The sequence below is a fragment of the Periplaneta americana genome, chromosome 8, assembly GCF_040183065.1.
Source record: "Periplaneta americana isolate PAMFEO1 chromosome 8, P.americana_PAMFEO1_priV1, whole genome shotgun sequence".
NCBI classification, from domain to species: Eukaryota; Metazoa; Arthropoda; class Insecta; order Blattodea; family Blattidae; genus Periplaneta; species Periplaneta americana.
Window position 1 is genome coordinate 83,011,803 of NC_091124.1, and position 15,386 is coordinate 83,027,188.

The 15,386-nt window shown below is 35.0% G+C and overlaps 1 protein-coding gene across 1 annotated transcript in view; it reads right to left on the reverse strand.

The window, feature by feature from the left end:
• Positions 1-1,115: 1,115 nt before the first annotated feature.
• The window catches only part of LOC138704820 (UPF0047 protein YjbQ), a 73,809-nt gene continuing 59,538 nt past the window's right edge, over positions 1,116-15,386 (reverse strand). The window contains exon 5 of the mRNA XM_069833106.1: positions 1,116-7,771. Coding sequence (XP_069689207.1) covers positions 7,556-7,771 — 216 coding nt within the window. The 3' untranslated portion in view covers positions 1,116-7,555. The remainder of the gene's footprint in view (positions 7,772-15,386) is intronic.

The window sequence follows — 15,386 nt, forward strand, 5'->3', positions numbered from 1 at the left end:
GTTGGATTACGATTAAATAATCATTAAAGCTTGCTTTCTTTCTTGCGTTATTTATATAATATGGGCATTGGTAATTATTAAGAGACACGAGAAATCAAACAACCTCGTGTAAGCTTCAGCTGTTATCTATTACAAGTAAGTAGTGCTGGACCAGTTATATAACGCAGTTTTCTCAACATGCCAAACTTTTTTGTAGATTCTGTTGGCTTGATCAAAGTTTTACACAAATCCTTAAGAGAGACCAAAACACAAAAATCATGTTGCTCGTAAAATATATAAAAGTTGGATAGTACACATCAGTATATTTCTTGTTTGTGAATGCGGCTCGGTTTACCAGTGATAAGAGGAAATAGATGTGACCATGGCATCATTGAATCACAGATAGACTGACCAGATGTCTCTGATTTCCAGGGACAATTCCCGGCTTTGAGTACTGTCCTCGGGAAGCAAATGTTTTTGTCCCTGGAAATTAATTTTGTCCCCAGAAGTTTTGATTTTGTTTCAATAACATTTTACTGGAACTACTGCGATTCATGCACATTTCTGAACGGTTCTCATTATCAGACAAAAGAACCAGTGAGCACAGTATGAGATAGTCTGCACTCTTCGAGAAGAACATAGGATCTTTGTCTTTGGTCATTTTAGCATTCGCAATACGTGGAAGCATTAGAACTGCCACAGCGTCCATTTTTAAGTAGTTCAAAAAATGAGAAATTTTGTGCCACCATCAATATGAAAAAAAAAAAAATCCATTCCATTTCAAAACCTTCTCAAAACAGTGTCATTATTCATGTGTCCTCCAGCCAGTAATTCATCAGTTGAAAGACTTTTCTCCACAATGAACTCAATCTGGACTGATGAAAAGTAAAGAATGAAAGTTGAAACAGTTAAAACTTTTTTACAAGTGAAAACAAACTTTCATTTCTCATGTGAAGAACTTACTATGAAGCTGTATGGGAATGAAAAGATCCTTCAAGAGATACATTCTTCAGACACGTACTTGTAAAATGTGTGTGTTAGAGTTCAATGTGAAATTATGTGAAAGACTTCCATGCATGCATCAGTACTGAAGCTGAATTCTTAGTGGCTATAATTATGTTTAAGAGTTATGTAAGTTTATGCATTTAATGAAAAAAAGTTAAGATACTCTACAAATTTAGTGTGCAAAGATATATCATTGTATCTACTGTTACATGTACTTTCTGCAATATTTTAACGGAGAGTGACTAGGTACACATTTGTGGTTTTTCTTGAAATTGCCGATGTCCCATGCTGGCCCATAAAAAATCTGGTCAACCTAATCACAGAAGGCCAGCATGCATGGATTTGTGTTGATAGAACTTCTAAATGCAGAGTACATATCTTTCTTATTATTTCATTTTATTTTGTTTTAGTTACTGGTACATTTTAAGTCATGCTTTTTATTTGTGTTTAAACGGAAGTGAAAAAATATCACTGTACTGATTGTATGACTGTAATGAAAAGTAAATTTGAGCGGTGTAAAATAAAAACATACAACTTCATAGGTTTCCAAAATCGATGTAAATTACCAAAGAGATATGGGAAACAGATTGAATTATGAAAGAGAAAATATTTTTGTCGTAGTAAAGGATCTCGTTTGCATTGCTTATATTTTAAGGTGAGTCAAATACTGAAAAGAAAATTAATGTAAAATGCAAATGTTCGCAGACCATCAATAAAACCAGGAACAAGTTCCTACTATCAGACTAACTGTGAATTATAATGTTTTAGACAGACTTAGCATCTGAACATCAGACTTTAGTAATCCTCTTCCAAAAAGTAAAGAGACTAAGTACAAAGTGGTATAACATAAAAATCGTAAGGAAATTGTTTTTCAACTATTAATAGACGATTCTAGCATTTGTGAAAATATACCAGAACAAAAGAATGACTGATTATGTATCCAGTAAAATTATTTTAGTATTGAAAGCAAAAAAAAGTAACAACGTAGAAATGTAGTGCGAGGTAGGTAGTGCAATTGCACAACAATTTCTTGAATTAAATCAGATATTAACAAGGAAATATTAGTTGACTGTTTACAGCACTGTGTTTTAAATAGTTATGGGCCAGAATAACCTGACAACAGTAATACATATAACAGTGAAGAAGAGCCTCCAGAATGTCTGAAAATACTAACGATAAAACAGAATATTTTATTGTTGCTTGGCCACATTCACTCTTCTTTTGAAATACTGTAATCTATGTAGAAATCAAGCTAAAAGAAAATCTCATTAAGGTAAAGGCACGATGTTGTGTGTTACAACAATTTGTGATGTTGACATTGTGTTTATATGACATTCACAATAATGTGTCAAGAAAAACAAAACAAAACAAAAACGACAGTGTAATAATAAGTGCATTGTTACTTTCCAGAATACTGTTTAAACAATTTGAGTCCTCCTATAAATTAAAACAATTTTGCGACATTTCCAAGACCTGTATAGGATAAAATCATCCCCACAGTAACAGCATCAATTGTTACAAAAAATTATGGATTCAAATTTGGACAAAGTAATTAAATTTGATCTTTTGGAGAGGGGGATGATGACAGAATGGCTGCCTATAAGAATTTAATGAACCACTTAACAAAACTGGAAAAATGTAATATCAGCATCTTTCTTTCTGGCTCAAACTGACAGCAATGAATTTAATTTGAAGGTATGGTAATTCACTGTCACCTGTCAATAGAAGCAGCTGATCGGGAAACTGCTGCTGCATGGGATTGTATTGCACAAACAGTGTGGTGTCTGATTCATCATGCTATAATGCTTATCTTTGTATCTCGAGACACACTGCATCCTGTAGGAAAGCGTGGTAAAGCTCATTGCAGTTCATTTCCTCTTCTTTAAATGTACCAATTAAGAATGACAAACGTATTTTTGTGTTTCGATCCTCTTTAGAACTTAAGAATAAGACCAATATTTAACATTATACACTTCACATTAAAGCCTTTGATCATGTAAGTACTGTGCCATCGAATTTAAGTATCTTTTGAAATAATCAGTATACGAAGGTGAACCATTCAATTCCATACTCCTTTAAGTTTCCTTGCTAATCCAGAAACTGCAGCAAAATGCATCCCTCAAATGACGAATGAAGAATTTCTACAAATTTGTAAGGATGATCAAATACCTATGGTAAGAACCTAAGGAACTGAAAGGAGTCCAATGTCAGGAGCTTTAAAAATCTTGTCATTCTCTCTCAGTGGACTATAATATGGAGAGTTCATACCCAATGTAAGAAGACTTCAATGGAAATTAAAGGTGATCATGCAATCTCTCAATAGCTGACAGTCCCACCCAAGAGTTTTCAAACTGTAGCAGAACTTCATAAAACCTGAAAGTTCCATAAGACAGGACATATCTTTCAGCTTGAACATCTGGAGTTTTGATGATCAAGATTACGACACTCTCAATGAATCTCTCAAAGAATTTTTTTGTTGCACACATTATCTATTACTTCTATTGTAAATATCTTGGGAACACGTGGAGTTTAAATGTTGTACTTATACGCAGACAACACAAAATATGTATTAGAATTCAACTTAAACGTTAATTATCGGGCTATCAGCTGCATTATATTTCACATAAATGCAAACATTACATTTCTGTGAACTACAGAAACCAAAATAAAATTTATTTAAATCTGATTACATCATCAATTAATGTATTTAATCATTCAACATTTGCACAGTATTTTACATTAAGGAACTATAAAAACTGCTATATGAAGAGGAACACTTGTGACACTTGACAGCACACAGCACTGTTACTGCGTATTCAGCAATCTTATATACTGTTCACTGGTTTTTACTTCTTAATCCAATAATCCAATGGTCAGTACTTGGCTGATCTTCTTGACCCAAGCATCTTCTTGGAATAATGAATCAAAGTTATTTTTTACTACTTTGTTTTCTTAAGACATTGCACCAAAGTGGCAACAATTAATACAGAAATGTACCAACAAATGCAAGGAAAATGACAGTATTCCGACAAAACCTACTCCAAATAATGTCTTTGTTCTTCACAAATTCCATTTTCGATTCTCCAGCAACTGGGCCTGAATCCACATTGTAGAAAATCAATGTAAGCCATTCTAAATGTAAACAATTGAATTCTTCATATCAACCTCGTTATGTCGAAGAACTTAACTATGAATACTTACCTACCACCCTTGATAGTGCTTGGTGGTAGGTTTTCACGGGGTACTCCCATTTTTCCTTGTGACATTCTACCATTTCTCCATCAATCATCATCATAATCAAATGGTGTTATGTAGTTTGCCTCTGAAGGTGCACCATTATGCTGCGTTACTCCTAGATGAGGATGCCTGGGCCATTAGATAAAAGAAAACTACCAATCACCAATATCCTTAACTCTAAATTAAAAAAAAGAAAGGGAGATGGTGACAAAATGTTCATATGAAATACTTCTGTAACTTTATAGCACAACGAATTTTGTTATGTGTATGTAGATAACAATGCAAATTAATATTAAATAGAAATCATGTTAAAAAAATAAATGCATATCTAAGAAAGAGAAAAACATAACTGTTCTGAGATCTGAAAAAGATTCTAAATAAAAGAATGCGGATAAGAGTTATAAAAATTAATATAAGTATATTTTTCTTTCTATATTATTTTATACCTTGTGATACTGACATTTTCGAATAGTACCCAATTTTTAACTAACTCTTAATATTATACAGTGAGATTACCTGACATAGTGTCGACATTTTGTATGCCTTCTACCTAAGACAACACAGAATATGACGACACTGAAAAAAATATCCTTGTCTTATATAGAATTCGAATTCATCAGATGGAAATTATGAATTTGTAACAGTGGAATTCAGAATTTTCATTAATAAATTCTGCTATGAAATTCTAACTAATCAGTTCGTATATGAATACTTTATACTATAAACATGATAGAAAAATAAACTGAAGATGAAAAAATGGCGGAATCAGATTTGGAGTTGGAACAAGCCAAAATACTTGAACTAGAATGTAAACAATGAAAAAAAGTGTACTGAACATACGAATAGTTGACACATTTAGAATAACAATTATAATTAAACAAGTTTTGAGTAAGTTTTCCTTCGAATTACAAAGCTGGTTCCAACACTCCTTACCAAAAATGCAAGAAGAATCTGGCAGTTAGTATTAATGGAAGTTGGTTAAAAAATTTACAAATGCTATTTAATAATATTAAAAGAGCTGCATATAAGCTTTCAAGTTAGATACATGTTCACGCGAGTTAATCCTTTATATGCTATCCTATAGCAATTATGTCATACCTTACAGTTAATGGATTATAATAAAAAATCTTTCCTCTAAAACCTGGTATATACAATCTTGATGTCTCAAGACAATATTCAAAAACTTTGCATGTAATATATACATGACAGGGCTCAAAAATGTGTGGTTAGTATAAAAAAACCCTGTCATTTAGGAATGTATTCATAGCATATTGCACAAAAGAAAAATAAAAGTCTATTACAATTGTCACATAAGTTGATTACAGATGTGGCAAGATCTCAAAATGGAAAATAGCTATTCAGAACAGTCTTCTTGTGCTAAAAGACACAACTTTCATCTTAATATGTTGATTGATGGAATATTTAATAATACTGGTATCTACATAAAATTAAAATGAAAAAAAAAAAAAAAGAACTAGAATAGTAATTTAAGTTAAAGGTCCTTCTTACTATAATTTTTTAAGATATCAGATTTTCTATATAAATTAAAATTATATAATTTTACTTAAAACAATATATAATAATTTTAAAAGTTTCCAGTTTCTGTTCCAGCTTGCCTTTACCCATTTTGATCACTGCATATAACATAAAAATTACAGATCTTGAATTCTATTACATATACAATAAAGTAAATGATATTATAAATTGAGGTAGGATTCCTTCTTGTGTCTACCTATAATTTATTTCATAATTATTTCTTTCGTACCTATAACTACATAGAGACTACTGAAGTCAAGCCATGTGAAGTACAGATCTCTAAAAAAAAAGTTGATAATCACAACAATAATATAAGTACAATGGATCTGAACTTCAAATGACGCAATAATATTAACAGTATGAAATATGTGTATCATACAATATGATTACTATACAATGTGGAAGACCCCTACTTGTGACTATCATTATTACTCCTTACTTTCAAACGAAAGCTAACATCACATAGGAAAAAGTCGCTAAACTTACAAAGGAGATACCTAAAAGCAGTAATATGTATCTTGAGGCATCAAGATAAACCAAATATGCTCCTGAGCATTACAGAATCGAATTAAAGTTTCACATTGCAGTTCTGTTGCCTTTGCTTGTCACAAAATGTTCAGTGTGATGGAAGGTTTGTAATGGCTACTGTGCTTGTACGTCTTTTTTTCAAATTAAAGTGGCAGTGTATCGCAAGTTACAGCAGTGACACCACCACCATGTTTGGGATACACTACATTTCTATTAGAAAAAGAGTACGTTTTCTTAAAGTCAACAACATTCTGGTATGGAAAAATGTTACAAAATTCCTACAATCATCATTGGGATTAAAGTATCAGGTACGAAGGAATTATTCTTCTTCATTCGTTTCGAGCTTGCAGCAAACCAAACACGAAATGAACCCTGGCAATATAAAACATTCTCTAGCAACATTCACCCATGTGTGCTCTATGTTTGTTAAAATCTGCACAGTGAGCAAAAATGACATTGCAATAAATGACAACTAAATCGTCAGAACAGTTAACAAAAGATTCATTATTGTGACAGTGACACAGAGGATAGAAGTTAGTGAAGAATGCAATTATAAGTAATAATTCTTATGATCTGATGCGATACTTAGGGCTTGATAATGCAAGTGTAGAAAACATTTAAATATTTTGTTTGGTTTTTGTTTTTTTGCAAATATGTGGAAGGATCCTAACATACGTAACTGCTTTCTTATCATACAGTGGTATGCATCATTAAAGCCAAATACAGTACATACGTACAGTTTTATTTTTATTATTTGTGTTTCACAAAATAAAGTATACATCTTGTGCTGTGGCAGTGAAAGGCCAAATCTTTTGACGATTCCTTTCCCAGCTACTGGTTACATCTCTTGCTTAGCAAGAAACAGAACCCATTTAGTAAGTTAAAAATGCTTCCTCTTCTCGTCTTCTCTTGATGGTGCAGTGGCATGCGCTCGTATCACGAGGAAAAACTCGGGTTTCCCAAGTATCTTTCACTCGCAACATCTCTTTGTCACCTGGCTGAGCATGTTAATGGACCACTGGCTTTGTTTGTGTATATGTATAATGTGAGTGTGTGTATGTGTTAGACTATACCACAATGGGGCAACACACTATTCTCAAACGGAACCCAACTTATCCCAGATTGAATGAAACATCGTTGTTTCGATTTCTCTACATACTCCTCATCGGAAGGGCAAAAGAGCCCATTTTTTCATTACCATTACCCCATTTCAATTAAACAGCCAGGAATGCTGTTATGTAGCTAACAATGTATGGAATGTATGAGACCCTTAACTACTTGTGGAGGCCATTGGTGACACAGGACTCAGCGGACTTCGACTAGAGTCTCTGAGGCAACCGTTAACCGTGATTACCACCTTGCGCGACCCAGCGTGGTCTCGATGTTCACAGAGCCAGATCCCCTGCCAGGTGCCGAGATTTAGTTTTCCATCTGTGATGGGAATTGTGAGGGAAGAACCCAGAAAACAGGCCTTCACATGAGCCGGCTGAAACAGAAACATTGGATATGAAATTCAGGCTTCAAAGTTTATCTTTAATAGCTACACTGTTTTCCCTGCTTCCACAAACCTGAGACGAAAAGCAACAATAATAATAATAATAATAATAATAATAATAATAATAATAATAATAATAATAATAATAATATGAGTGATTCTCATAAAATATTATGTACAGTTTTTAAATCAAGCTGGATAATTTAAAACTCGAGGTAAAAAACGTAAATATGAAGATGGAGGGTTTGCAAAATGAGAATAATCGATTAAAAAAGAAAATGAGTGATTTTGAATACAATGAGGAAAAGGAATCTAATAATTAAGTTGTGGATTTATGCCTATATGCCTATTTTAATCCTTAAACTGAAGACAGAAGATTTTAGGTTACATATCCATTTTAAGACATTGTGAGTATTATATGCGAATTCTATAGTGCCTATAATTGCCTATTTCACTTGTAAATGTCTATTTGCTTATAAATGCCTAAAAGTTACCTAAATATCCGTATTATATATTATACTTGAATTTGCTGACCATTTTATCGATATTTTTTGAATCTGTAATTTGTTTCTTTTTTATCTAGCAGAGGGAAGTGATATAGAACTATCGATAATTCTGTGTGTTATGTTTTATTGCCAGCAGAGCGTGGAGAAATTCGAATAATTTAAAATCAACCAATAAGAAAAAATATATTTCGAAAGCCGCATGAATCATTGTGGTTGTTGACTAGGGTAGTTGTTTTAAACTGTGTATCCGTTTTGTGAGTTTGTGAATTGAGTATGGAGTTGAGTTTTCTGCTGTAATACGTGAGGTATACCATGGAGATATGCCAAAGTAAAAGTCATCAGAAGCACTGATTGGAAAATACATTGACATTACTGCGTTCCCACTGGTTTGGTCCCCAGCTGAGATTGGATCCCTGAAGTATTGCCCTATCACTTCATGTGAAGTGGAAGGCAGTTTCTCCCAATTTAAGAACATTCTTACAGACAATAAACATCAGTTCTCATTACAATATTTTGACGAATATTTAATTATTCACTGCTATAATGACATTCCTATAGAAAGTAGTGTATAATGCTACTCTATGGTCGTGTTAGCCATTAAGAATTAGAAATTTGTTAGTGCCTTTTTAAATGCCTATTTTAGAATTTTGAATGCCTATTTTGCCTGCCTATTTCAACTGTTTTTAGTGCCTAAAAATCCGCAGCTTGCTAATAATTTTTGGTGTAGAAGAAATGGGTCACGAAAAAGAAACGGAAATCTTGGAGACAGTATATGAAATGTGTAAAGTGATTTTTAATATAGAAATGAGTGAAGAACACATTGATGAAACATATACAGGGTAGAAGTGAAATAGCCTTGCAGATTTTCAGAGCGAATAGCTCATGTTGTATGTAACAAAAAACTGTAATACCATATTGGTGGAAAGTTCGTAGTTTTCTCAGAAAAAAAAAATGTTTCCCCCCCCCCCAAATGTTTAACACCCTCTTATTCGGTAACTATTACGAATTGGATCGTGATTTTTGTCCAAATCGATAGAAAATCTAATAAAGAATCATTTCAATAATGTGGGCAGTTTACGTGTAAATTTAATTAAAAACCACTAATTTCAAGCCACTGAATGATGCAATCAACATTGCAATGTTGTAGCTAGAGAAGGGAGCGCGAAGTAGTATGCGTACACTGAGTTTGTTGACCTCTTACATCTGTATTGCAATATGAAAAGAGACTTTCGGTGGCGAGGTTGCCAGACAGCAACTTACTTTCATAGCTAACTAGACTGCTGTTCCAAACTCTGTATTTAGCTGGTACTAATGCTGCTCCAAAGTCAAATCTTTTTACTGCCAGCTGAAGTGAAGTGAACAACATATTAGGAAATTCGAAAGAGGTAGGAGCGAATCTAGCTACTTGGCGCCTCTAGGCAGAGAAAAATATTTCCGCCCCTTATTTCGCCCTATATGCGTCAGTTGGATCAATTGAAATAGGCCTAATTGATTCCGCGTTATTATTACTGTTTCTAATATCGGAAACGCCTGACTCAGATAAACCACACACTCCGCTGTTTTTGGTACCTACTGTTAGCCACATTATTACACTCGGATGTACCTGGACTCGAACTGGAACAAGCTGGCTGTGTTTGTTTTTTAAATAGCACATCTATTTTTGCACTTTTTCTCACAATTTCCTCTTTTTTTATTGCCCTGTCTTTTGCAAGTTTCCGATATTGTTGTTTAGTCAACTGTCCAAAGGCAGTCTGGACCCCACAAACAGGCACAGAAACATTGAAAATTTAATAGTATAAATATGTTGTTGTTGTTTGCTGATGCTGAATTTCTGACAACGAACTCATTAATTCTCTTGCTTTCCAGTACTTTTCACTCAAGGACGTCAAGTTGATAGTGGCTGGGCAGTATTGAAGATGATTTTGATCCATTTCCTCTTGAAGATCACATAAGGGGCAAAGTGGCGAAGGAAATATTCCAATCTTGTGGAGATGCTTGGCCAAGCAGTCATGGCCCGTAAACAGTCTAAACATTGCAACTGCATTCTTCCTTGGGTATCCAGGGATGTTTTGGGTTGAGACAGATTCCCACCTTTTATTTTTGGAAATATGGAGATGATGATTTGTTATAATTTTGTGATATTGTGAAGTAATTATTCTTTTTGTTTTATAATAGGATAATTGTGTAGCAGATTTTTGAATAGTACCACAGCCCTTTTTGGCATTCGTGACTATCACCTTGCCGCAGTGAAGGTGGGGGGTGGGGGTGGGGGGGCTTAGTATCCAATGAACCAGCCGACCAAATCAGGCAAGCTGGAAGAGGTGAGAAGCTAAGAATAGTCCCAATGTGGGAAGAGGAGGACCAACACCTCCATACAGAAGAACCACGACAATTATTGACATGCTGACCCGTAATGGCATGTGAGGCATCCCCTTACTGGAAACAAGGGAAAAGGTCGGTAGACTTACATTGATAATCCTCCCAGCTAGGTCGAATGAACCCACCAACCAACGACAGGGGTGGCCCTCCAAACATTTTAGGGGTAGTGTATGAGCGAAGTAACCGTCAAAGCAGAAAAAAATGGTGCTCAATCTCAAATGGTTACATTTCTGCTAAACTAGCACTTCAGTTTTAATAGTATAAATATAGCCAACCCTGTGTCGATACATATGTTAATTTGGAAGAACTGCCAAGTATTTAAAGATGGAAAACAGTAAAAGTAGCAAGAAATAGTACTTTATGCGAGGTCGTGGATATATTGAAAACGTTACTGCACAAGGTCATGCATTGTTCACTGGTTTGTGACAAAGTGGTAGTCATTACATTTAAGGAAAATTCGTAACTGTGCTGATAGTGAAACGTGGTAATACAGGTAGATTTCACGGAAAATTTCACAGTCCAATACCAAGATGAGGTACAAATTGCACACTGGTATCAGGATCAAATTTCAATTTTCACAACCATAGTGTGGCTGAATGATAGAAAGTAAATTACATAATAGTGTCGGATTATGACAAGTTTGCAGTATCTTTGTTCATTGACTACACAATCACAAACCTTGAATTCAAAATAATAGAGTAACATTAAAACATTTAATTTCTTCTCGATGGAGCTGCCTCACAATTAAAACAGCAGTTCAATTTCATGTACCAATATTTGACAACTATAAACCCTAGGCACAATGTTGACTTAAAGAGTTTTTTAGTGGCCATCGCAAGGGTGCTGTAGACGGAGTGGGGGAAATGGTGAAGAGGCTTACAAACAACTACCGTTGTTTTGAAGAAGCATGCACGAGACTTGTGTCATCAGAAACCAAAGGGATAAATATTATGCTTAACACCGAAGGGAAAGTCAAAGGTTAATGCAACTGACACCTCGCTCACTGTGGGAAAAAGTGAGACAAATATTTTCGACACAAACTCCATCATATTGAACCTATAGAAATAAGTTATAGGAGGTATTGTACTGTTAAAACATATCTCTCAATGCAAAAACATGAATATCTGGTATTTCAAGTAATGTTAAGTAGGTTAATATTTGAAAAGTGAACTTAAAACCAGTCTCGTTATATTTTAAATAAAATAAGCCGTAACAATTACAGTGAATTTGTAGTCCTGAAATTTGAGAATAATACAATTAATTATGTATTGAAAGTAATTAAAATTCATACGTCAATGATTCATTTGAAGTACCTAATTTGTTAACAAAAGTGTTTTTTTTTAATTGTACACACCTGAGTCAGGTTTTTCACATTGTTAGTGTAATCTCAGGATGTTAAGAAATATATAGAATTTTATAACTTTTGTAGGGGCATTTTTCGGACGTCATGTCCGGAACAAATTTCTCCTGTCATGTCCAGAACACACATTTCATTTATTTTCTGGCGAAATTTTCTTGGTATAAAGTTCCGAAAGTATTAAAATAAACCTTGAAGAATGAGTAACATCCCCTATTTTTTCATTTGAAAAATCTTTAAAATTTCGCAGAGATTTAGGGTTTCCAAGAGGGAAAGTAAGCATGTCTGAAATGCATCATGTCCAGAACGAAAGTTTGACCTCAATTTTCGTCATAAAAACTTTTTTTTTGTCTCAATCGAAAGAGGGCAGATTCAATAACATCTGCAACGTTTTTCCTCCGAAAAAATATCACAGAAATAAATGTAATTAATGCGTTAAACCAAAAAAATGTAGTCAGCATCATGTCTGGAATTATGGAATGACCCGTATAATTTGATCACATTATATCACACACACGTCAGCATCAAGAATAAATGTGGTATAAGAGAGAAAAATTCAGAGATTTAGGGTTTCCAAAAGGGAAAGTAAGCATGTCTGAAATGCGTCATGTCCGGAACGAAAGATTGACTCCAATTTTCTTCGCTATCTCATCATAAAAACTATTTTTTTTTTGTCTCAATCAAAAGAGGGCAGATTCAAGAATATCTGCAATGTTGTTCCTCCGAAAAAATATCACAGAAATAAATGTAATTAATGCGTTTAATCCAAAAAATGTAGTCCCAGCGTCATGTCCGGAATGATGGAATGACCCATATAATTTGATCACATTATATCACACACACGTCAGCATCAAGAATAAATGTGGTATAGAGAGAAAAATTAACTTAAAAAGTACAATTAATTTAAAAGGTACACAAGTTCGGGTCCTTGCAAGGGTTCTTGTCTGAAGGCCATGTATCACTCCATTTGCACCATCCCATTTCAGGGAGTTAGGCAAAGTTGGATTTTACAGAGTACATGTCAAGAGGAGAGAGGGAGAATCAGTCAAGCACATATCAGCAAGTATAGAAACATCAAGAACATCAATGATTATCGCATCCCTCACTGCAACAACCTATGCATGAAAGAGAGATTACTGTTTATGCTGCTGTGCCAGAGCCATCTTTTTAATGTCAGCTGAAGTGAAATGAACACCATAATTTGGAAATTCAAAAGAGATATGAGTGAGTATAGCCCATTTCTAAAAGGACTCATTTCGACATTTGTCTTTATACTTTCGGGAAACCACCTGAAAACCACAGGCAGGATGAGTAATCTCAATTAGGAGATCAAGTTCACAGGCTCATTATACTGACTCTATAACAATGTTAGCCTCTACTGAAAAAGAAGACATTATTTCTATTAAGAATCACCTTTGGATACTAGTGACAACAAGATGGGGAGGGTTAAAGAGCTGTGACTATGAAGATGGGCATGATTGCTACCTTAATGCTAACAAGTGTGCATTAGCCATTGGCAGCAACATCCTTAATGCTGGATGCTGGCTGAGCTATGCTCCAAGCCCAGCCTCATTAACTTTCTCAGTTTAGGTAGGGAAATAGTGTAAGTACAGAATCCTCTTTGTCAGAGATACTGGGGGGCAGGCTTGTTTCGCTATCCCTGTGCTGATGGATGACAGCATCAGTCACTGGTAGCATCACCCTTATGCCAGTCAGCCATGCACCACGTCCGCCCTGTCAATCTCTCCTATTATGTAGAGAAGAGAGGCATGGAAATCTGACTAAGAGTCATAGCAAGTGGGCACGATTGCTACCCTTGTGCTGATGTTTGAAATCTCTGTTGCTGGTAACATTAACCTTAATGATGGATGCCAGGCGAGCTATGCACTGAGTCCAGCCCCATATTTGGATGGGATGTCGGGTAAAAGATGCGAGTCTGATATAGATGAACTGGGAAGTGGATCTCAGGTGAAGGCCTTTAACAAAACATCAAATGTTTGCAGTTGCAATCACCATTAATCTTTTAATGTAATCATTTAGTTTTGATATCTAACGGAATAACAATCTGCAGAAAGAAATTACTTTACATTATACAGTGGAATCTCTCGTATCTGGCACTCAAATAACCAACAATTACAAAACAACGACACTTATTTTTAGTTGGTTATTTTATGACGCTTTATCAACATCTCAGGTTATTTAGAGGCTGAATGAGATGAAAGTGATAATGCTGGTGAAATGAGTTCTGGGGTCCAACACTGAAAGTTTCCCAGCATTTGTTCATATTGGGTTGAGAGGGAACCTCAGATAAAACCTCAACCAGGTAACTTGTCCCGACCGGGAATCGAACCCGGGCCACCTGGTTTTGTGGGGAGATTCACTAACCATTATTCCACAGGTGTGGACACGGCACTTTTGAACAACAAAAAATGAAAATGAAAATACAAGATCGGGCCAGTAAATAAGTTGCAAATTGAAGTACCAACCTACATTTTTAATGAGACACTTGAAGCTATCACTGCCAAATATCAGTATTATCAATGTGCGCACAAGTGAAACAAAGAAACAGCCATCTAAATCACTAACTTCAACTCAGGAAATGAGGCCAGAAGCCGCCATTTTTAAAGTGGACAAGAATTTGTGTTGACTCCAAAGATTTCTGTTATGTGCTCTATAGATGTGCAGTATACAGTACATACTGAGCATGACAACACAAAATGTTGACAGCATGTGCCACTTTTTGATGCATAAAGTGTCGATTTCACATCTAATTAGATTGCTAACTTTGTATTGGGAAGTGAGGTCGGAAGTCGCCATTTTTAAAATAGGCAGGAACCTGTGTTGACTAAACAGACTTATGTTATATGTTATATAGATGTGCAGTATGCATACTGAATGTGACATTATCACAAAATTCCTATGTTATGTGCTGCTTTAGGGTGCACAAACAGCTATTGCGGGAGTAATACATACTTTCTTGACCACTCGACAAAATGGTGAACAGCTAATTCAAGGAGGGGCTCGCAACAGGAACAGTTTGGCTGTGGCGCATGCACGGATCTCTCATGCAGTGTCAGCGTGGTCCTTATCTGGATTTATTTTCGCGTGCACATTCCAGATCAAATCAAAAAGCTCCCTTTGTGCTCCAGTTACACTTCTTGCATTTACGAAGGTTAGATTTGATTAGTTTAAGTTTTTCGTTAACTAAGTCCACGCATTCCATGCATGTGCAGTTTCTCACAGGCAAGATGATCCTGTCACGAGCCACACATCTAATTCATGGTCTCAGTCCCTAAAGCTTCTGAAATAGCTAGTTAGTGATCTATGTAGGTTTGGAATGTTATGTTATGTTTTTTTATTTAAC